Here is a 22,074-nt window from a genome sequence, read left to right on the forward strand (position 1 = left end):
GAATTCAAATTTCTAGCGCTCGTTCATTGACAACCTAGCTATATTGCCTGATATTACTGGCTCTCCGTGCCGGCTGTCCATCCCCTGTCTTGACTTAAATTATCTGGGGTTTTCCGCCCCCTGGAGTGTCGAAACATGCACAGTAGCAAACAGGTCTTCCTTTTACGGGGGATAGATTCGGATAACAGTAGAAACGGAGATAACAATCACAGTTTTTCACTCATTTGCTCTCATGCATCCATTTCTGGATCTTTATCTCCATCTATTCCTCCAGCTTCATAACTGTCGGATCCCATGATGCAGCCGGACTGTATTCATCCGTCTCAAGCTCCCGTACCTCCTCGGGCGTCAAGTTGAAATCAAACACACCGGCATTCTCGCTGATGCGCAACGGCGTGACACTTTTGGGTAACGGAATGAAGCCCTTGTCCAGACTCCAGCGGATGAGGATCTGAGCCGGAGTCTTGTTGTACTTGTCTGCCAGTTTTTTGACTGACGGCTCCTCAAAGCGGGTTCCGCGCACAACAGGGCAGTATGCCTCTATGGCAATACCACGCTGTGTGCACCAGTCGACGATATCCTTCCGGCCCAACCACGGGTGGAGTTCAACCTGGTTTATGCTAATAATACCTCCCTTCCCCTTGCCCCCGCGCTCAGCCTCCAGCTCACCGATATGTTGCTCGAGCTCCTTCAAGTGGTGCACGCCGTAGTTGCTAACACCGATGGAACGCACCTTGCCTGCCTCAGCTGCCTCGACCAGCTGGTGAAAATATTCTATGTTAGTGGGGCATAAAGACCGAAGGGAACAGAGGCGCTGCTTACCGCTTTCCACGCGCCCTTGCGATTCTCTGAACCGCCCATAGGCTTGTGGAGGAGCATCAAGTCGATATAATCGAGCCCGGATTCTGCAAGGCTCGCGTCGATCTGAGCTTTGGCTTGATAATAGCTGATGTCGAAGACCTTGGACGTGAAGAAGATCTGCTCACGCGGGATGGACGAAGCACGGATGGCGCTGCCACAGCCGGCCTCATTAAGGTAAACTGCTGCTGAGTCGAGCTGTTGTTGATATCAGAGATATGGCTTGATGATATCCCGCAGGGACCTGTCTGCCCGAACGGAACCAACCAGGAGTAACCCACATGGCAATAGCCGGCTTTCAAGGCTTCAAGGCAGCATCGTTCCGTCTCCTCCGGTGGACTGGGTAGAATCATGTCAGTCCTAGAGGGTGCAAATGGAGAAGTGCCCAACAGGATTATTACGTTTGATAGACCTGGTTTTTATCTGTTAGTCTGAAAACAAGGATCATGGTTTTCAGGCACTGCCTACTCCGAAGCCCAGGCGGGGAATTTCGTACCCGCTGGCAAGTTTGATGGTGGATGTGATAACAGCAGCCATTTCCCGCCCAGGTGTAGTATTTAGAGTCGTAGGGTTGGAATGCCAGGAATGGAGCGCACGCCAGGTGAATTGGGTCCTTCTATATTCACGTAACCCCACTGTTGTGATCGGTGATAATTTGACTGCCTCCGCTTAACTCCGATGATTCTTTACTACCTCTTACTTGCGCGCACCGTGTAGGCGGTTGTTCATAAGTGGAAATGCAATCTAGTCACGCCGATATCACCAAAAGCGGTTTAGGTTCCGAGGATAAATGTACTGCGGCCCCGAGTATCCGTGCCGGGTTAACGCCTTAAGCATCCTTTGGAAGAGAACCCCACCTCCTCTTCCCCTCAAAACACCATATCGGCCGAAACGGATCGAGAGGTCGTTTTGACCTATCTACGATACCATGAAATAGACTAAACATGCCGGCCTTTCGTTATTAAACCTTGGTGGAGAACCATATGTTGGCCATATTCTCTGCACGGTACATGAGCGGACCATATGCGTCGAGTCCATACTCATAATGGGTGAGTATGGGTAGGGTTGAGATGAAATCGGGGTGGCGCAGACGTCAAGGAGCGTATGTATGACGATGCCCACACAGCTCCATTCGCATTTGTGCTAGATGCGGAAGAGCGCGGAAGAATACAGGTAAACCAAACTGCTTGCGTTGGTTTTACGGCAGTAATTATGTGTATCTTGCATACCTGGTAGAATAAGTACTAGGGCATCCGCTCTATTCTGCCTGCTTCGCTGGTGAGGGAGACAGACCTTTTATAATTGATCTTCTTATGGGGACACAAACAAAGACGTCGTCCTACATACCACGCTTCAGTGAGCAAAGCAAAAGGGAAAACGACAGAAAGCCAGCCAGCCAGAAGAATGAGTGCAATCAGTACCCCTCATCGAAAATCATAGTTAGTTTTATTGACAGTATGTACGTAATAACTATTACTAATAGATCTCCAAAGATTTGAACGTGGACTAGTAGCACCTCATTTTGAACATACAATCAAATTCAATCGTGAACTCTGGCTTCGGTATCAGGCACTTTAGATATAGAAAAAAGACTCAGCTCCCGTCAAATCAATACCCTCGTCAACGTTACCCCTTGCCCAGGGGAAGGGGGGGAGGGGGGATAACAACGTCTCATCCTTGCCGAGCTTAACTGCCATGGGCCTTGGGGTTCATACTCCAACGAAATTTGCTGTTGTCTGTATCACCATGAGCTGCGTTGGGTTCTATGGGCTGTCCACTATCTGGGTGAATGCTATGGTCTTGGCCTAACCATGACCCAGATGCTTGGGTTTATTAAGGGGAGGAGACAGGAGGGCAGCATTGAGAGCCAGAATAATTCTGCGGTTCTTTGACTTATTTGCCTCATATTGCATTTGCACAGGACCAAACAAAATGTATCACCTTCTTAATAGCCCCAGAACCGAGTTACGTTAACAGGGCACAGCTGGTGGTTGATGGAGCGTACACCCTTGTTTGTTGGATAGAGGATGCCCTGGGTCTGTGAATAATGAAGTCAGTTAGCAGTTCAACTACCATTGCAACTATATTCCATTTAATTAGACCTTTATGGAGGCACGATTTTGTCATTTAAAAAATTTGTGGGGCTTGAGCGAATGTGGCTAAGCATGATCAATGAATGTGTGCATTTTATGGCAGGCCTCAAAGCCGGTCATCACAAGAATTATTGTCGTAGAATACGAATTCTCGGAGATAAAGTATCCGAAATGTATCTACTGATTCTTTATAGTTTAATCAAACATTACCACGTAACCACCCTCATCGTAATTGTTGGAAAGGGCATTACTAGGCTCTCACGACACAGAGAACTAATTTTCGTAACCTTTTAGCGCGACTGGATTTGGCAGCTACAAATGGCAGACAATTCCATGCCTAGGGTATGTAGAATTGCTCCTTTGGCAAAGACCATCCAGTTAGAATACGATCCAAATTCTATTACACCTCACTGGGTAACTAATCTAATCGATATATTAACTAAACTAAAAGCGTTATATAGGCGTCAAGGCAGGCATCAAAGTCATCTATAGCGGCCGAAGAGACTTCAGGGGCTTCGGTGCAGGTGGCCCAACGAGCAGCCCGGAGGCCGCGAAGTTCTTGAATTCCTGGCTAGCAATATGCTTCTCAAAGCCTCACGGCCGGTATATTTCTCGTAGACATGGAAAGTATCCGGATTGATATTGCCGCGCGAGGTAACATAACCTGGAGTTCCCGGCTCGTTGAGTGTCAATTTGAGACGGCCAAGAAGATGACGTCCAACTTCATCACCACCATTCCGCACGGCACAAACCTAGATAAAATCAGGCTGTTAGTAGAGGAATGATCGAAAAGCCAAGGAATAGCCACTGACGGTAGCATATAGGACGAACTCATCCTTAGGTAAAACGGGGAACTGCATATCCATCCAGGGCAAATTATGATTCGGTCAACGAGCGGTTTTGCTGTGAGAAAGCGAAGCCAACAGTATGAATTCTTTTTCTTAAATTAAAAATATGATCTCTAATTATATTCTACACTGACTATTTTTCCGAGGGTACTGTTGTGAACTCAATCTCTCGGTAAACTATTTGTCTTCGTGTGCCCATATCACTACGATGGAATTGAGGGGTTTCACTCACCTAACTATCACTTGACATCAATAGCCCGTGAGAAATACTTACTCGAATTATACTTCGGTATTGTCAGGTATAGAAATACCAAGTTCCATCGATTATTAATTCATGCATAATCAGCTACCCCATGCAGCGTCTTCTTCCTACAGCAATAGACTCTACAAGATCTACAAAGCGTTACAGGACAACTAGGCCCAATAGGAAGATTAGTAACTGCCATTCCTGATGTACTAGTTACTATTACCGTAGATACTAGCCCCCCCCCCCCCCCCCCCCCCCCCAAAATAGCTCCCTAATTTGCTTCATACATGCGCAGGTTACAATACAGTGGGAAACCCGACATAAGAGAGGCCATAAAAGGCATCGTCTGCTCATGCAATTCATCCAAGATAACCGTTATCCCCTCTACCGTCTCTCCAATCCTGAAAAAGGAACAGCAGCAGCTGTTATCACAGTGCTGAACGAAGCAGCTACCATCTGACTGTATACAGAAGCTGTGCCGGAACTATACTGACGCCATACCTCTAGTCATTGAAGGTGCCGTTTGATAGTTCCTTTTGACCCACCCTCTCAGGGACGGGTGAGATGCAGAACATGTTTCTTCACGGATTGGGACCAGCGCTGTTGGTGGCTGCGGTGGGCCTTAGCGGCGTCGCGGGTGAGAACTCTCGTACATTTTCTATGCTGGAATTGGAGCATAGTCGATCTATCGCTCCCCCTGCACGGCCGTACAACCAGCTGGGTTCCACTCCGTCCAGCACCAAGTCCCATTTGGGCTGCAAATGCTTCCCTGGCGATGATTGCTGGCCGCGACAATCAGACTGGAACAGACTCAACGCTACCGTCAATGGTCGTCTAGTTGCAACTGTCCCTCTGGGCTCACCATGCCATTACCCTCAGTATGACCCAGCCAAATGCGCTGATCTACGCGATAAATGGCTCTACGCTCCGATACAGTAAGTTGGAGATCTTAGTATTTTCATCCCCGCCTTCCCTACTTAACGATCATCTTTCCTCCGCCATAACCATCGTCGCATGTTTGGCATCGCATAGTTCCTCCACGTCATGACTGTATGAGCCTCAGCACCTCAACCTGTGGCTGACAAATATTCGTAGCTATGCCTCCTCCTCGTCCGTCATGGCGCCCATATTTGCCAACCAGAGCTGTGATCCCTTTCAGCCTCGGGAAGGTTCCTGTACACTGGGTAACTATGTGCGGTACGCCGTCAACGCGACTAGCGCCAGTGACATTATGTCTGCGCTTGCTTTTGCCAAGGAACACAATATCCGATTCGTGATTCGAAATACGGGACATGATTTTCAAGGCCGATCAACTGGTGCTGGTGCCCTATCTGTGTGGACGCACTATATGAAGCATATCAAGGTACTGAACTGGAATGATACTTATTATAATGGCAAGGCACTTGAAGTTGGTGCTGGCGTGCAGGGCTTCGAGGTGATTGAGGCGGCACATGCTGCTGGTCTTGCCGTAGTTTCAGGTGAGTGTCCGACTGTTGGTCTGGCTGGAGGGTACACGCAAGGTGGCGGTCACTCTGGTCTCAGCACCGTCTTTGGCCTGGGTGCTGACAATACTCTCTCGTTTGATGTTGTCACGCCGACCGGTCAGCTTATGACGGCCTCACGTACTGAGAACCAGGATCTATACTGGGCTTTAAGCGGAGGTGGCAGCGGTAACTATGGTATTGTCGTTTCCCTGACTGTCCGGGCACATCCCGACTCTATGGTTAGCGGCGCCGAGTTTATCATTTCGGCCTCCGGAGATAAGTTGTACAACGTTGTTGATGCCTTCCACGGCGCTCTGCCTAAGATTGTTGACTCCGGCGTTATGGTTCTATACTTCTTTGGTAAAGGATTCTTGCAGCTTTCAGCTATGACGGCGTATAATAAGACCCGGGCCGAGGTGGAGCAGATTCTTCAGCCTTTTGTCGATTCCCTGGATAATATTGGAATTGCGTTAGCGCCTAACCTTACCGAATATCCGAACTACCGTCAGCACTATAACCATTACTGGGGACCTCTCCCCGTGGGCAAGACTCAGGTTGGCAACACGCTCTTTGGTGGCCGCCTGATCCCGCGCTCTGTGCTACCTGAATTCTCTCCGACTGCCCGTAAACTCATCGACTTGGGCGTTACCGTTATCGGCGTGGGTCTCAACGTGTCTCATTTTGGCCTGGACAATGTCAATGCTGTGCTGCCTCAGTGGCGTAACTCGATAGTCCACGCCGCACTTACGCTACCCTGGAGTTTCCAGGCGTCATTCGAGGACATGGTTGCCCAACAGGACAGGATAACGAATGAAATCCAACCCGTTATTGAGGTTACTACGCCAGGTGCTGGCGCGTATATCAACGAGGCTGATTTCCAGCAGAAGGACTGGCAGGAGACCTTCTTCGGATCAAACTACCCGAAGCTGCTGAAAATTAAGCAAAAGTATGATCCGGACGGCATTCTCTACGATCGGATTGCCGTGGGCAGCGAGAAATGGACTATCCACACCGATGGGAGGATGTGCCCAAGCGGGTAGACCTCTACATAGCCCGCAGGAACCCGCAACGGGTTATCAAAGAGAACAGACAGAGAGGGGACCAGAATTGCATATTTCATGTTGTTTTTCCCGCATCTTTACGTCTTCTGTTTACAACTTAGTAGTAGGGCAGTGGAAATATAGCCAAAAATCGCTACGTACTCTCTTAAATTGTCCAGTGATATGGTTCACTCCAGTTATTACGGTGATTTCTGAGGGTACGATTGGAGGAAATAACTATGTTCTTTGCTACTCCGGCTTCATCCGCTGTCAAACTATATTTGTACTCCATAAACTCAAATTCACTTCGCTGTCACAATATGGATCAGCTTGTAAACCAGGTGATTTCGCTTATCGAGATTAAAAGAGGTGCCCGACCCAGGAGAGATACATACTGAGTGAGCCATGAATGGCATCGTACGCAAATAAATAATAAACTGAGACAATTACGACTCCGAATGAGTCAATTTCAGAAATTTGTAGGAATGTGCTTTGGGCTTAAAAGGTTGATAACGGTAGCATGGACTCTATCTCAGGCAACCGCCGGAATGGTACGGCTTGAATTGAATTTTGCAGCAATGCATGTAACGCCAATGTAGAGGGTCGGCTAGTCTTACGGATTCAGGTAAGTACGTCGAAGTCCTAGATCATGTATCGAAGGTCAAATTGGCAGTATTAGTGTCCTATGCACGTCGCTGACGAAGGACAACGCTGAGCTATCTTGGCCCCCAATTTATTCCAATCTGAGGGCAGCTCTCCCTTTATACCGATTGGCTTTCTAGATAGGCAAGTTAGCATTTAGGTAATATCGCCATGACTATGCTTACTACCCACACTCTGAAAGACAGCTTCCGCCTGCTCCATCGGAAAGCATTGTACTTCAGCCCTTATTTGCTTCCGCGCTGCAAGGGCCAAATCCTCCTGGACATCTTGAAGGGAAGTCACCCGCATTGGTCCCTGTCACCACACATCCGGTTTGAATGAATTGAAAGGGTTGGACGGGGATGTCGAGTGGTTCGTGCGCTTCAGAAGGTTTGCCTAGTTAGTGTCTTGGAATTGAACCAGTGTTTGCTTTACTTACACAGGCCAACAGGAACCAGCGTTCCCCCGATGCCAAGCATTTGTGCTCCCTAATACAGGAAAACTCAGTTAGGGCGATACAGGGAATGAAGAGATTGAAGATGAAATACCTGCTCATATGCGGAACGGCTCGCTGCGGTAACAATAACCCCAGCCACGCCGCAATCGGTGAGGTCAGAGACGGCACGCACCACATCCTTTACATCGAGGAAATCGATGAAAACATCAACTCCTAGTGAAAGACACAGTGCTTTCTTGTCTTGACCTCCATCGATACCGACAACACGCATCTCCATGGCCTTGGCAAATTGAACTCCCCTGATAGGTCTCAGACTATGGAATACAAGAGGTCAAGCGCGGTTGAAGACTTACAAGTGACCTAATCGACCTCCGGCGCCGAATATCACTACCCATTGCCCAGGCTCTACCTTCCGAGTTCTGATTCAGAATTCTGATTCAGAGTAAGCTATGAACACCAATAGAGGAGTGATTTTGGCTGGTTTACTACCTTTAGGGCCCCGGTACATGGTAATATCACCGCACAACATTGAAACTACTTCCACAACAGAGACTTCTGGCGGGATAGGGGAGGTATACCTCGCAGGAGAGACAGCATACTGTTGAAATGAACCCGGATAGTGGCCTGTGCATTTTCAAATAGAACTTTGCATCTTAGACTGGAAGGAAATGGGTCTGGTTCACCTTACGTCCAAAATGCTCCTGCCTCGGGCAATAGTGGTCATTCTGTCCGCGGTTTGTTCGTAAGTCGAAAATTCCCTACTGGGCTTTCCTCAAGACTTACCCCTGACAGGCAGTACTTGCAAGAACCACACGTGTTGTGAATCCATTTTGCGCCAACATAGTCGCCTGGCTGGAAGTTTTTGACGTTGGCACCGACTAAGTTAGGATGTCAGGGATTGACTTCAATCCGGCTCACCGACAGGGGGGTTCCGCATTACCTTCTGTAATGACACCCCCCCCCCCCCCCCCCCCCGGGGCCCATGGACCTTAGCGAGCCGTTAGTTAAAAAGAAAATCAATCGAAGACGTAGCAGGGCCCGAACCATTGTTCCTTGGAAGTGAAGACCAATATTATTCCAGTCTCCATAGATTAGGGACACGTCGCTATGACAGACGCCAGAGTGAGATAGTCGGATTAGAACATCGTCCATCGTCTATTCCAGGCTCAGGAATGGTTATATCCACTATGTTGACTGTGGCGTCGGGGCCCTGCTGGGAGACAATCACTCCCTTTTGCGTCCTCTTCAATTATGGGGACTGACATGTTTGGTGTTCCAAATTATTGCACAGCCTGTGGTAAGATATGAGCCTCGGGTCAGGCCCCCTTTACCTAGATATATTTAACTGCAATCCTGTTGTGTAGGTAGCCATGGCCATATGGAATTCTTCCGCATTAGTTAACCATAGACAACATGAGAATGGACTTGGCCTTGGCCATTTGTGGCAATGGCGTTGGCTCCTCTTCGCTCCTTCAGACGGTCTTCAGGCAAACCCCCGCTCCTTACCCCTGCTCCCCACCAAACACGCCCCATTACTACCCCCCAAAAGGGGCTGCTGTTTCGAATAACTACTATTCTCACATATATTTAGATAAAAGCCAAGACTTCCTTCAATAGTAAGCCGTCGCCGCAAGGCACGAGTATAAATAGTATACGTTGACTCTTGACAATGTTACTTATAAATGCGAGAGTCGGGAAGCACTACTGCATTCGTGGGTGACTGATTTCTAATATACAGCTTCGCTACATTTGTGTGCTAAACTTGAATGGGAAGGGGGAATACCAAAAGTCACTGCCCACCACACGGCCTACATGACAGCTCACGACTTGGGAAAAGACATGAGACGGAGGGATTGTGGATTGTTTTTAGGCAAAAATTATGAAATTCAAAATTGAAATTGAGTAGTGGAAATATACTGAATAGATAACGAAAATGTCAAATTGTTATTGCCGGTGAAAAGAGGCGAGACTATTCTTTTGCGCACCCACTGGCAGACTTCCTCGTCAACCGCCCGGTGAGTAGCTTATTAGAACACCGAAATTTGCGACTTACATATTACATTAAGGTGGATAAGAATTTTACGCATCTTGAAATGTCCAAAATAGGATAATAGACGTAATCCAGAGGGGCGAATGATTGAGGGTATTCACCAGCGGGAGATTGACTATAGAAGATGAAAGAGCAACAAGCCTACAGTTGGTTTCTCGGGAACACCTATAGCTGCTGGGCATAGTCGCTGTAAAAACATGACGAGGTAAAGTCGTAAAGGTTTAACTAGTATTGCCCGAAGTCTATGAGAATCGCTTTTGTTCGATGTTCTGTTGCAAGGTGCTCGGCAAGACTACATCAAAGTATCGAATATGGGATATTGGTGACACGGGGCTGTTCTTCTCCACAAGGGCAACCTTTAGCAAGTCCGCGAATCGGACACGCTAAAGGCTTCTAATTAATATTCTACCCTTGAATAATAGCTTCATAGCTGCAGAACCAAAACTGTGCCCATTTCAAGCTCACAGGGACTTTCCGAAAACCTTAAAGCTGCCTTCAAGGGGAGTAAAGGCCTTCTCACCCGAGTCGGTGGTAGAGACGCCAAAGACCAGCTGTGCGTCAAGCTTCCACGAGGTGGGGAGGCTCCAAGTCTTCTGAATCTGCTTGTCAATCAGGAGGCTATAGTGCTGGAGATTGGCACCAAAGCCTTCGGCTTCGAGGGCGACCCAGACTATTCACAATGAGTGTCTGATATGTCTAGATTATTACGGACACTAGTTGGAAAAAGTGTAACATACCGAGGTACTGAGCCATAGCGTTCGACTCCATGGCAAAAGGATCGAATTTGTCAGCATAGATACTGAACTTCTCTTTAATCGGAGCCAAGGAATCATAGTCGACAAAGAATAACACCTGGCCCCTTAGCACCTACTAAAGTCCTTTTCTAGAGAAAAAGAAGAAAAAATTATCAAAACTTACAGTTCCATAAGCAGCGCGGAGTCCATTCAGTTTAGGTTTGGCTTGCGTCTCAAACATCTCCTCAGGAACTTGGCCAGCAGCAAGCAGCCCTTCCATGGCATTGATAGCAATGTCCCACGCCTTTTTGTGCTCCTCCTTCAAGAGGAGAACTACACGGGATGTATGGGTATTGAAAGAGCTGGGCACATGAAGGACAGAATCCTGGACTATTGCCTCAATGGCATCGTCGGAGATAGGACTCTCGGCCTTCAGATCATAGTACGTACGGAGGGACCTGGCCAGCTCAAGGAGAGTCGTGGTGGCGGGGTTCTTGAATTCGACTTGGATAGAACCCATCTTGAACGTTCTTGACTGTTGGAATGGTTGTACGGGTAATGTTGGGAATCGCTTCCGGGTTAGCGGTCGAAGAACAGACCTATTCGGTCATTAGGGATGACAATGCCTATATATCAATTTACGGCAAATTATCATCGTACCTGACTATCATTCACTCGCGTTGATTCTTGACGTTTCCAACTGGGTCCAATAACGCTTTTGGTGCCCTGCTCATCCCACTAATGTCCAATTAAATCGGTGAACTTGGGCTTCTCCTATTGACAAGGAGTTTGCAAGCTCGGTGTTAAAATTTTAAGCTACTGCTGGTGAAAGAAATTGATTGTGGAGCATTAGAAATGTGGTGCGAAAAGGGAGTCGTACCATTATTGTGCCTTGTAGTATTTATGGTAAAAACTAGCAGCTCTAGTCGGAAGAATACGGCTGTTGGCAAAACCAATACCGTTATGATACTTATTATCCACGGATCTGAATCTGAGCCGTCAAGTTAAGGCACTTGTTCTTGTTGGGGGGTGATCATGCCAATTGGACGCTGAATGGCAAGAAAACGGCGTGCCTTCCACTTGTCTGGAAATTTAGATATGGCGTGAAATACTAACAGTGGTAATTCAGGTTGAGAAAGATATATAAACAGGCTCATTTATAGGACATCATTGTCGGAAGGAGACCAGGCAATGGGTTTAGGTGTTGTGGTGGTTGGGTTGCACTTGGCGAACTACTGGCTAATACAGTAGAGCATTCGGAAAATTTCGGACGCGCCTCGATATCCATGCAAAATTAGAATCGTCTAGACTGTGGAACGCAATGACATGGATATCCGAAGATGCACAACCAATAGTGATATTCCTTCCTTAGCATTTGGGGTCTTGCCATAGTGTATATCGACAATACTTCTGAACAAGGCCTACCAAGTTGTCTCATTCTTCCGCTGCTTTCAAAATGCTGGAGACCAGGTAACTCTTGAGGAGAAACTTCCTGACAAAAAGATAAGGATAAGACCTTTCGGGAATGCTCTGGAATCCTGGCGCATGTCGCATCCGATAGGAAATCTCCTTCATAAGATCAGCGATTCATATTTCTATTACCAGTCTCAACCATTTGCCCTTAGATATGGATCTGGACCATATTATGTAGAATGTGGAAACGATAGCCCGTGCCAGAGACAAGAACGTAGGTGGAGGCCGTTGTCTTTGAAGACACATATTTCCCTTGACAATGAAGTGCGATTTACATGTTGCCTTTCGCCTACCACCAGCTCGTCCAAGAGAACAAAAGATGTCTCTCAGATTTGTCTTTAGCTAGTTGAGTCTCGTGGACTTGGGCGAGCCGACCCATTCTCTCAGCGCTTTAGCCATTGCCGTTTCTGAGGAATGCTTGTTATAGAAATCATCACGCTTAACTCATGGCGTGACCATGTAACTAGAGGCATCGCAAATATTTCGACGCCACACGGAGGGAGGACCACGAAACGTAGTTGCAGTCAGCCAGGCCACCACAGGTCTCTAGGTTAGCCTGCAGGTAATTGGTCGTTAGAATTAGAGATAGAAGATTGACTCTAGTAGTGATAGTCTGCATGTTGCTGATGGCGAGGGATTACGACCAATGAGCCCACACGGATCCGCATGTACCAGTAAGCGGAGAATGAAGAATTCATTCTCGGCTAAGAGTTGAGAGGATAAAGATCAAATTTGAACCAAACCTTCGCAAGTATACCTGTAATATATTATGAAGTTTAAATCGGCTATGAACTACTAACATTGACGTAAAATGGTGGGTGGAAGGTAGTAACGTTAAAAAACTTGTAGTTTTGAGGTCAACTTTCATTTGTGGGGCGATCCTTACGAGGGTCTGGCGCGGGACCGTATACGTGCTTCTTTCCAGCATGGCCCTAATAGTCCGGATAGTTGTGACGTCAAAAGCGGAATCAGTTCGGGTTAGTTTAGGTTGGTTTAGTGTCGGAAATTGCAATTCCGACCAAATTTTAAACTCTACAATTGAAATGCCCCTGGTTTTCTTCGCCCCACTCCCGTATTGGGCCACGGCCACGGCCACTTCCCACAAGGGGGCCGGAAACGAAGTCCACCTGTTCACTATTTTGCAGGGCAGGGGTGACACGGACCATGGCCAAGAGAACAGGAGGGAAAATAGTACGCGAAGAGAAATTTACAAGAAGCATCCTGGGTAACAGCTTTTAATGAGAAATACCGATGTGTTAATACGGGGAGCTCACCATGAATACATCCAGCATCGCTGGTACTTGTTCTTGATATACTCAAAAAGTCCTCATCGATTTCTATCGCCCAGGTCATGATTACAAGACTCATCTCGTCAACTGTGTCAATGTATATCCCCAACCTTTACGGAGGTCCATTTCAAAAGTCTTCGCCTGCCAAGCCTTTTTTAATACTAGTCCTATTTTAGCGTCGTCTTCGTATGTAATAGATCATATTCCATTTTACCCCTCCCCCTAAATCTTCTTCTCATACCCCTCCAGTCATATTGACCATCATGATCTCTACACATGCCTCGGTTATCACCCTCAAGACCATTGGGAAGACTTCTGCAGAGGTTGCAGGGCTCCTAGAGATCCCTGTCCGAACAGTTAATGATATTTATGCGCGTGCAATCAAGTGTGGTTTTGACCCGAATCAACGACCCTGGGATATTCTTGATACTATCCTCTTTGACGCTCCACGCCCTGGTCGGCCTAAAAAGCAGGTACAAGATGCTCAAGATAAAGTTTTAGCGAAAGTGCGCTATGATCGCTATGGAAGAGAGAAAACATGTGCTGATATTGCTGGGGAGCTTAGCTCCGAAGGCATCGAGATCTCTGCTACTACAATCTGGCGGATCCTCCGGAAAGCTGGCCTAAAGAAGACAAAATCGACGAGGAAGCCTGGATTGACACAGAAGATGAGGAAAACACGTCTTGATTGGTGTATCGCCCATCGACATTGGACCTTAGATGATTGGAAAAATGTGATCTGGTCTGACGAAACATCGGTAATCCTTCTTCATCGTCGAGGAAGCTATCGAGTTTGGCGAGCAAGAGATGAACGATTTTTTTCGAAGTGTTATCCGTGAGCGATGTAAAGGAAGCTCTGAATTTATGTTCTGGGATGTTTCTCGTACGATAAAAAAAGGGTCTTGCCATTGCTGGCTTCCTGAAACTGCTGCTAAGAAACAAGAAGCTGGAATAATAATCGAAAAGCTTAACAAAGAGCTTAGAACCTATTATGTGTGAACAATGGGAGCTTTCAAATGGTATACAACGCCTTCATCTTCGACAACTTCCTGGACCGAAGCCTACCTGGCGATGGAATCAAACGACTGGGAAGCTTTCAAGGAGCAAGGCTAAGGGAGGCATTGAGTAGTATCGTTATCAGTCAAAGATCTTGATTCCAAAGCTCTTTCCATTTGCAAAGGAGTGCATGATTAGTCGACCTAACACGATTGTTCAAGAAGATAAGACGCCAGCACACGATCATCACTTCCAACGGAGAGTATATGATATATATGATGTTCAGCGGCTTGTTTGGTGCGCTATCTCACCTTATCTCAATGCAACTGAGCCTGCTTGGCCATGGTTAAAGAGATACACCACTAAGGTTGCACCTAAGAGCCGTGCAGAGGCGATTGGATCATGGCGATTGGATCATGGGAAGGTGCATGGTCTGCTCTACCACAAGAGGCCATCCAAAAATGGATTGAACGAATTCCTAGGCATATAGAGGAGATTATTAGGTTAGAAGGGGCAATGAGTATGGAGAAGGTCGGTAATGGTGATACTATATTAATTTCGGCTAGTCCTGATTATGAGTAGGCATGTAACTAGCGTGGGCAGAGACTTTTGAAATGGACCTCCGTAGAAGTATCCCAGCGGGCGTAAGCCTGCCAGGAGGATTATGATAGGTATGATGTATCTAATGCTGTCAAACAGCCTGAACATCGTATGGCAAGTGGTGACTCTGATCAGGGCATTTCTTCTTGCAGGATCGCCTGTAACCTTCTGTGGAGAAACAGCATTGAAGACGGGCATGCTAAGTAAGTAACCCTAGCCTGGCTATTTTGAATTAGGTTGCAGTCCCGCTTCACCTTCACTTCCCTTGTCCTGAGGTCTATTCTAACCTAATGAGCTTAATTATCCACTCTGAATCTAGTGAACGGCTATTGGAAATTAACTCTTTGGGATCTAGACATCCTTACTGTCTCATGTGATGAGCTCGAACGCACCATTTAACAGACCCCGCCGATAATATGCTAAATGTAGCGAACAAGAGGGGATATAATCCTCTATAAATTCCCCAAGAAGCCGAAGCAATACGCAGGTTTTAGCGAGTACAAAGCTCGAACGCAAAGTTGGAAATGGATCCAGGGGTATGGATCTGGTCTGGTCAGTTTCTTCAGCTTCATCGTTCTATTTGAATTCAGACCCTTTGTCCAGAGACTACGTACTGGGTTCATCCTCTACATGCTCGACAATCTGATAGGCTGTTTACCCTTTGAGATTGTTCAACTATTATGATTACAACCTCCCTCCTAGGTATCAATATTACGGTCTAAGTTGCCACTACTATTTTTGCTAAATTCGGCCACTTTGCTTTCCTGTCCCAAGTTGTTATGGCAGCGTTGAAAAATCTGGCAAGACTGGGTTGACCCAATATGGGAAAGGGGATTGATCTGATATTTGCTTGGCCTAGTTTGCCCTTGGCCGTTTGGAGACTCCACTGACTTTTGAACAATTTGGACGTAATTTCCTAAAACGGCAGATTTTATTTTCCTTTTGTCCTGCTTGTTTCTTACGACGGAAGATGCAAATGCTACTATTTACACAGAACGGAGAGGAAGTTAAAAAACTATAGGGAAAAACGGAGAGTGGCGCAACAATAGTGATATTGCACGTCGTTGGAGATGATGTTCAGATGAAGGAGCACAAGCTTGACAACCTCGTAAGTTAAAGTGTAGAAAATGTAACAAGTGACTTTGATTGATTCAAGTCGTTTCTCTTACTTCACTTGGCCGGAGTCGTAGGTGGATTACTACGTCCAGCATGCGGCCCTCCGGTTATAAGAATATCATTCCCAGTTACGTACGATGACGCATCGCTCAAGCAGTAGGCAACTGCACTTTGATATCCGCCTGGTTGCCTATACGCCCAAGTGGTGGGTCGTCTTTCATGAGAGCTGCGAGAGATGGGAGCCGCGCCATGACCCCTTCGATCATTGTAGTATAAATATATCCGAAGATGGTTAGTCTCGAAAGTGAAACGAATTCGATCAAGAAATAGAAAGTTAGCTTCTATAGAAATTTGACAGTCCCTTTGGAATCAGAATATGTGGAGACATACTAAATCGGCAGCGTTGGTTGAGCACATATGGACGCAATCGGCATATGCTACCTCCGGTGCCTTGAGTCTCCATTTGTCACGGGCCAGTGCCCGATATTGGTCACGTGTATCACGAGACCTTCGCATGTTGACATGGAGGACGCGCGGGATGAACTTCCCTTCCTCAAGCTTTTTGTAAACAGCATGTTGGCCTAGTTAGATTGAATCAAGTCTTGCTTCAGCCCTTCACACCATTTGCCTCGTAGCCAACTGGGAGCTTAAGTAAGTGCCAACCACCTAGATAGTTGTATTATCTTAGCTACGTGGGACCTGAACCCAGGGGAATGTGATCCTACCCTATATTGACCATCTGATCCCGGGTGACGCTCTCTTAGGTATCTTCAACGAACGGTGCATTGTAGATAATACTCGCGGCAGTAACACTGCTAGTCACTATCAGTGGCTGATTCAAAGAGATTGAATATTGCGTCTCACTATCCATCGATTCGCCTAAATTCCTCAACGACTTGAGCGACTAAATTGTCTAGTGATCCTTTGTCGGTCATATCTGTGCTAAGCGTATGGGATAGACACGTTAGCTCTGACCTAAACTGATATTTTGCTCATAACGTAGAAAAATTGATATACTGGTAATACCATGACTTAACGCTAAGTACCTTCTCTAACTCGTGAAATTCCTCATCAGGCTGCGGAACGTAGTCAAGTACCGTAATATTGCCTCCCAATTCCGCTACCTGGCGAGCCGAAGCTAGTCTAATACTTCTGGCACCACCTATACCAAAGTTAATACCATCTGGGTGTTACGGATGAAGGGATATAGTGTCTGGTGGGCTCGACAGACCTGTGACCGTAGCTGTCTTGTCTATATCGCTTAAGTGGGATTGTAGTGGGGTCTTGTAGGCATCGTCCATAATTTGCTTACGATTCGCCATTATGAATGGCCGCCTATTAACAGGAGGAGTATTTTATTTTTATCAAAGAAAGCTATGTTAACTGCAAAGATCTACTGCCATGACCGCAGAGGGCGAAACTTGGCATGCTCTAAAGCACGATGTGTTCGAAATACTGCTTCTCTTATTGCCTAGGGTCCTCTATCCCCTTGCTAGGAATACGCGTAGAACTGAAGCGATTGGCACGTTGGAAACCCAAAAAACCCGCGATCACGCCCTGTACCTAGGGAACAAACGTGCCTAGAAGATAACTACGCCGATGGTAGCCCGTATGTCACAGAATAGTTCGACACTGGAGCCTACCGTGGACGCATGACATCCAACGAAATTCGAAAAGATTATCGAATATCTGCAACACTATCGACGCGCAAACCGTCTATATTCAGCTTCTAAACCCGGATTCAAAGAGGTAAATACAACTAGAACGAGCTCTAGGCCTAGAATGAGTACCTACAAGAGGAGGTTCGAGAGCTGCGGACGCAGAACAGGCCGACCCCGGCGCGATCGTGGGTAGCCGTGGTAGCCGACTCAGAGAAGCCCAAAACTGCTAGCGCATTGAGAAAGAAACGAATTGCATCCACCCAACGACGTCCCATCGACCTTCCCGACACGACAGAAAATGCGAACACGTTCGGCCGATAACTGCCTATCCCTGCAGTGAACAACCTACTTCAGAACAGTATTGTTGCAAGACCCCTCCAACCGGTATTGCACGAGTCGTATGGATCGGTACCACAAAGACTGCATAGGTGATTGGGTTCAAGGACGTGGCGTCGGCCGAAACGGTCCGTAATAATACGGAATGGCTACGCGAGTTAGGCACACCAAATTGGTTAAACCGCGGTTCGGAGTCCCGCGCACCACATCCCAACCCAGGGGTTGGACCTCGAAAGGGATAGAACAGGAGTCATAAAGAGGCCCACGAAAGAAAATGACATCAAGGGATATGGTTTCCGAATCCGGAACATCGCCTGGCTGAGAAAGGGACAAAGTGCTGGGAAATTCGCCTAAATAGGGGTTTCGTTCGATTCGGCGGAAGCGGCATAATGGATGCTCGACAATGGCCTTCTGACCGACCGACAGTACATCGGAAGGGTAGAAGAATATGTAATCAAAAGAAGCCGTGCCTCCGCCGGCAAAGGTTCGGTCGCCTGGCATGGTCGTGTAAGGAAATCCCCCGATACGGTCATTGTGGCGGCCAGCATGAACGATGCCCACCAGGCATTAGAGCACACGGTCTGAATTGCAGCGGTGGTACATCCAACCGGAGACCTCCTGTGTTTGTCCGATGCTCGCCAAAGCACTCCCCTCACAATGTTAGAAAACATCATCAGAATCCTACCATAGAAGACCATGAAGTCGAGGCCGGGCATGGAAGCCCTCATCAACAATCACCAGACCAAGACCTGGAAGTACTGCCCTAGAACCATCCATCACCGCATCCCGAACACACATGGGCCAAAGAGTCGGCCGGTGGAGGGTGACTCAATCCGATTCCGAACCTTATTTACGTCAATCGGAGACTAACATCCTCTCGCCGACAAGTGCCGTTCTAAAGGCAACCAAGATCTGGACGGTACACACTCAAATTCTGGTCTTCTCAGTCTAAATTCAGCTTTACCGACGCACAGGCCGGGGGATGCATCAGCGAGACCGGCAGATCAGCCTGCAAAATACCCTCCAAGACAACAGCAGGGGGATCAACATAGTACTGTCAGGAGATTTTAACCGCCACCACCTGGAATAGGGCGGCAACCACATTCAACCTCGATTTATTGAGGACGCCAGCAAATTAATCGACTTCTTCAACATCTACGGCCTTTAGGGGTATCTCCCTTATAGCACGGCGACCTTCTGGTCGCTAGGCCACCTGGAACGAAATTCCAACGTCGAGCGTGACTGACCATCCAAACCTCCTCATCAAATGTGACCGCCACCACTGGCTCAGACCATAGGGCCACGTGCTCAGAATGGTCACTGCAAGTGCGACGCAACCCTACGGCCAGAGCAAGGAAAGCCTACGACTCATCTCCCAAATTATTACAATGTAATCTCCGTCTGAAGTACAGAATTTCTTCAGGTTGAGTTCTGGAGAACGTGAACCATTAACACGTATATAAAGTAGGTATATTAGTAAAGGTGAATCCCCAAGTTTGTCTTGGTGTCCAAATAAATGTCCCAGGCCGATGCTTCTCCTTGAATGAATTGTTCGTTCCACTTCCAATCTCTCCCCAAAGCAGCACTCTCCGTGTCAGACCGTTTCTTTTTCCAGTCCCAAGCCAATCGCAACATATTCTTCGCTTCTTCTAATTGTCCCATTAAACAACATAAAAACCCGATATTGAGAATGCTCTTCATTGTTGAAAAGTGGTCCTCCGCATTAATTTCCGTGTGTCCGGCTTTGGATCTTTCAAACATGAGTTTTGCATCTCTTATTTTTCCTAGGGCCCAATATACGTGGCCAAGTTGCTCCACAGTAAGAATAGTTGTGGGGGCATTGAGCCCTGCCACAATCTCTTTGCCTTTGAGAGCGTAGATGAATAATGACTCCGCAAAGTCAAAACACCCAAGGTTATAGTATCGAAAGGCTTTTTTGTGAATTGATTCCAATTCAACGATGTTTGGAGTCACCATTTCTAGTATTAGGCTATGAGAATAGAAAATTGTTAATAAAGGGACTGAGTAAATCGTAAAGGAAAGTCTTACGGAAAGAGTCAAAATGTGACCAGTGAAATTCCACACCAGACACTAGACGTAGGTGCAAGAGTCGCATATGCATTGAACACGAGGTGCTCACAGTCTTTATAGCTAGTATGAGGCGTGCGGCGCTATAATTAATAAATGAATTAACTAAGTGGGTGATTAAATAGCACTAGGGCACTTCGAGGCTGGCTTATCGTTCACTCAATGCCCCTAGTAATTGTGTGGTATTCCGGGCAGACTCGGAAGTATGATGTTGTAACATTATCCAGGCCCAAGATCACCCATCCGATATACACACCTTCAATCAATTATCCATCTCGTGTGGATATCTTCAGTACTACCCAATACACCTTGTTCAGGCATTAAGTCTCCACTTATGCAAGTGGTAATGATCTGTCTTATGGCGCCAGGTGTCAGACTGGGCGCTATTATTTTCTTTCAGCGTCCTCCGCTCACTCGAAAATTCGATACTAGTCTGTTCTATATTTGAATTTGATACATAGTTTCCAATTATAAAAGTCCACATGATTTAATTTCCACCTATTCAGTGGCGTTGCTACAATAGTCACTAATATCACACCGTGCTTCATTCACGGTCCAGAATAGCCGCCCTGTGATGAGCAGCTTGTGCACGACCAGAATTCTGATGAATCAGGGTTGGAGAAGTAGGCTGCGACTCGTGCAGATCTGTTTTAGCGGACGAATATAATATAGTAAATTTGTGAACTTGTTTGTCTGTTGGGAACAAGTCTAATACGATCCACAGCACCTGCATGTAGGCTTTTTGTTGTATAAGGATTCTTCAACATTGTCTCTTCCCAGAAATGTCTATTTCCTACTCTTTGATGAGAATATATAATCACGAAGACTTTGCCTCGCACAATATGGCTCTTTGAGTAATGATGGCTACCATATCTTCCTCAAACAACTGTCTTGCTGGTGCTCATGTTTGAAAATTGTAAACTCGGTAATAATCGGGTTGACGAATGATATTATATCCCAGTGAATTATTTACTGTACTTTTACCATGTAATTTCAATCTATTGCATGATTCCTCTTTTCTCCGGGCTTCAATATTGGCATTTTCGAGCTCGTTCCGCAGTATTCCCAAGGGACACTTCTCGTGGTGATCACAACACGCATGATGTCACAAGATGGCCTGTCACTCTGTTCATAAGCCGAATTCAGCGTTCACATCCCAGGTTGCCTCTCGAACCTATCTGGGTATTGAATACTTTCTGCAGTCAAGTAATCATAGCCAGTGGGCCACCATTGGGGCACTTTTTTTTAAAAAAAAAAAAATAAATAAATAAATAAAAAGGATCTTCCATCCATGATTCCAACGGTGCAAGAGACTCGACTTCTTCTGGTTGTTCAAAAACTGTACGGTAGTGGTAGTACCTCCTAATGACTCTGCGCTGTAAATGCTGTACTGATAAGAGAATCTGTGCATACCACGGTTCTGTCATGAGTTCTCGCTTAAGAGCGGCTTTCCTCGCTAATATTGCAGAAAGCACTAAATTCTCTTGCATCTTTTGGCCAAGCTCGCGAAAAGGGATTGTTAGAGGCTCAGGATTGGAATAACCTCTGAATGGAGGATACTTTATACTATCGACGAAGATGACTATCTGTCATACAAAGAGCAAAATGAAATCAAAGGGGGAGAATGGTACAATTCGTTTGGCATAAGCGTGCTAGCAATCTTTCCTCGGAAGCACACACTGCCTGCCAGAGGCTTGTAAGTCGCGTACCCCAACCTCGGTCTTGAATCTTCACGAAGTAAATCAAGTACAATGTCTGCTTCTGTTCTCAGTTCTACGGCAAGTGCAGACTATCAAGCTTTGCCAAAGTATTTCCCACCTGCAGGAACTCAATGTACCTGCTCTTTCTTCCTTTCGTACCCGGGCGGTGAACTTTAGACCAATAGCGTTCAGTCCATGTGGGAGGGCGAAGGCCCAAAGCGTATGGAAACGCCCTCGGTTTCGATGCGCAAAGTTTCAACCCAGGTGGTCTTAGCGGACGGATTAGAGTTTCATATAAACTGATTTTAATATTTGCATACTCGATATTCGCTGGCTCACTTATCATTGCAGTCAAATCCTCG

At 46.7% G+C, this 22,074-nt stretch overlaps 5 protein-coding genes across 5 annotated transcripts; 1 reads left to right on the plus strand and 4 right to left on the minus strand.

Annotated features, from left to right (window-relative positions):
- Positions 1-262: 262 nt before the first annotated feature.
- N7458_000989 (aldo/keto reductase) lies at positions 263-1,395 on the minus strand (the record flags this gene model as incomplete). Its single annotated transcript, XM_056904383.1, has 4 exons — positions 263-760; positions 823-1,056; positions 1,140-1,270; positions 1,320-1,395. The coding sequence occupies 4 exons, from the start codon at positions 1,393-1,395 to the stop codon at positions 263-265; spliced, it is 939 nt and encodes a 312-aa protein (XP_056772150.1).
- A 2,062-nt stretch (positions 1,396-3,457) lies between these two features.
- On the minus strand, positions 3,458-3,817 carry N7458_000990 (putative quinol monooxygenase; the record flags this gene model as incomplete). The annotated part of the gene is made up of 2 exons (XM_056904384.1): positions 3,458-3,703; positions 3,764-3,817. 2 exons carry the CDS (start codon positions 3,815-3,817, stop codon positions 3,458-3,460), a joined length of 300 nt encoding a protein of 99 aa, XP_056772151.1.
- Positions 3,818-4,619: 802 nt separating this feature from the next.
- On the plus strand, positions 4,620-6,570 carry N7458_000991 (FAD-binding oxidoreductase; the record flags this gene model as incomplete). Its single annotated transcript, XM_056904385.1, has 2 exons — positions 4,620-4,981; positions 5,142-6,570. 2 exons carry the CDS (start codon positions 4,620-4,622, stop codon positions 6,568-6,570), a joined length of 1,791 nt encoding a protein of 596 aa, XP_056772152.1.
- A 733-nt stretch (positions 6,571-7,303) lies between these two features.
- N7458_000992 (uncharacterized protein) lies at positions 7,304-7,946 on the minus strand (the record flags this gene model as incomplete). The annotated part of the gene is made up of 4 exons (XM_056904386.1): positions 7,304-7,348; positions 7,405-7,499; positions 7,652-7,700; positions 7,761-7,946. The coding sequence occupies 4 exons, from the start codon at positions 7,944-7,946 to the stop codon at positions 7,304-7,306; spliced, it is 375 nt and encodes a 124-aa protein (XP_056772153.1).
- Positions 7,947-10,180: 2,234 nt separating this feature from the next.
- Positions 10,181-10,973, minus strand: N7458_000993 (nitroreductase family protein; the record flags this gene model as incomplete). Its single annotated transcript, XM_056904387.1, has 3 exons — positions 10,181-10,389; positions 10,457-10,571; positions 10,638-10,973. The coding sequence occupies 3 exons, from the start codon at positions 10,971-10,973 to the stop codon at positions 10,181-10,183; spliced, it is 660 nt and encodes a 219-aa protein (XP_056772154.1).
- Between the last annotated feature and the right edge of the window lie 11,101 nt (positions 10,974-22,074).

The sequence above is a fragment of the Penicillium daleae genome (genome assembly GCF_028827525.1).
Source record: "Penicillium daleae strain IBT 16125 chromosome Unknown utg000001l_segment0_segment0, whole genome shotgun sequence".
NCBI lineage: Eukaryota > Fungi > Ascomycota > Eurotiomycetes > Eurotiales > Aspergillaceae > Penicillium > Penicillium daleae.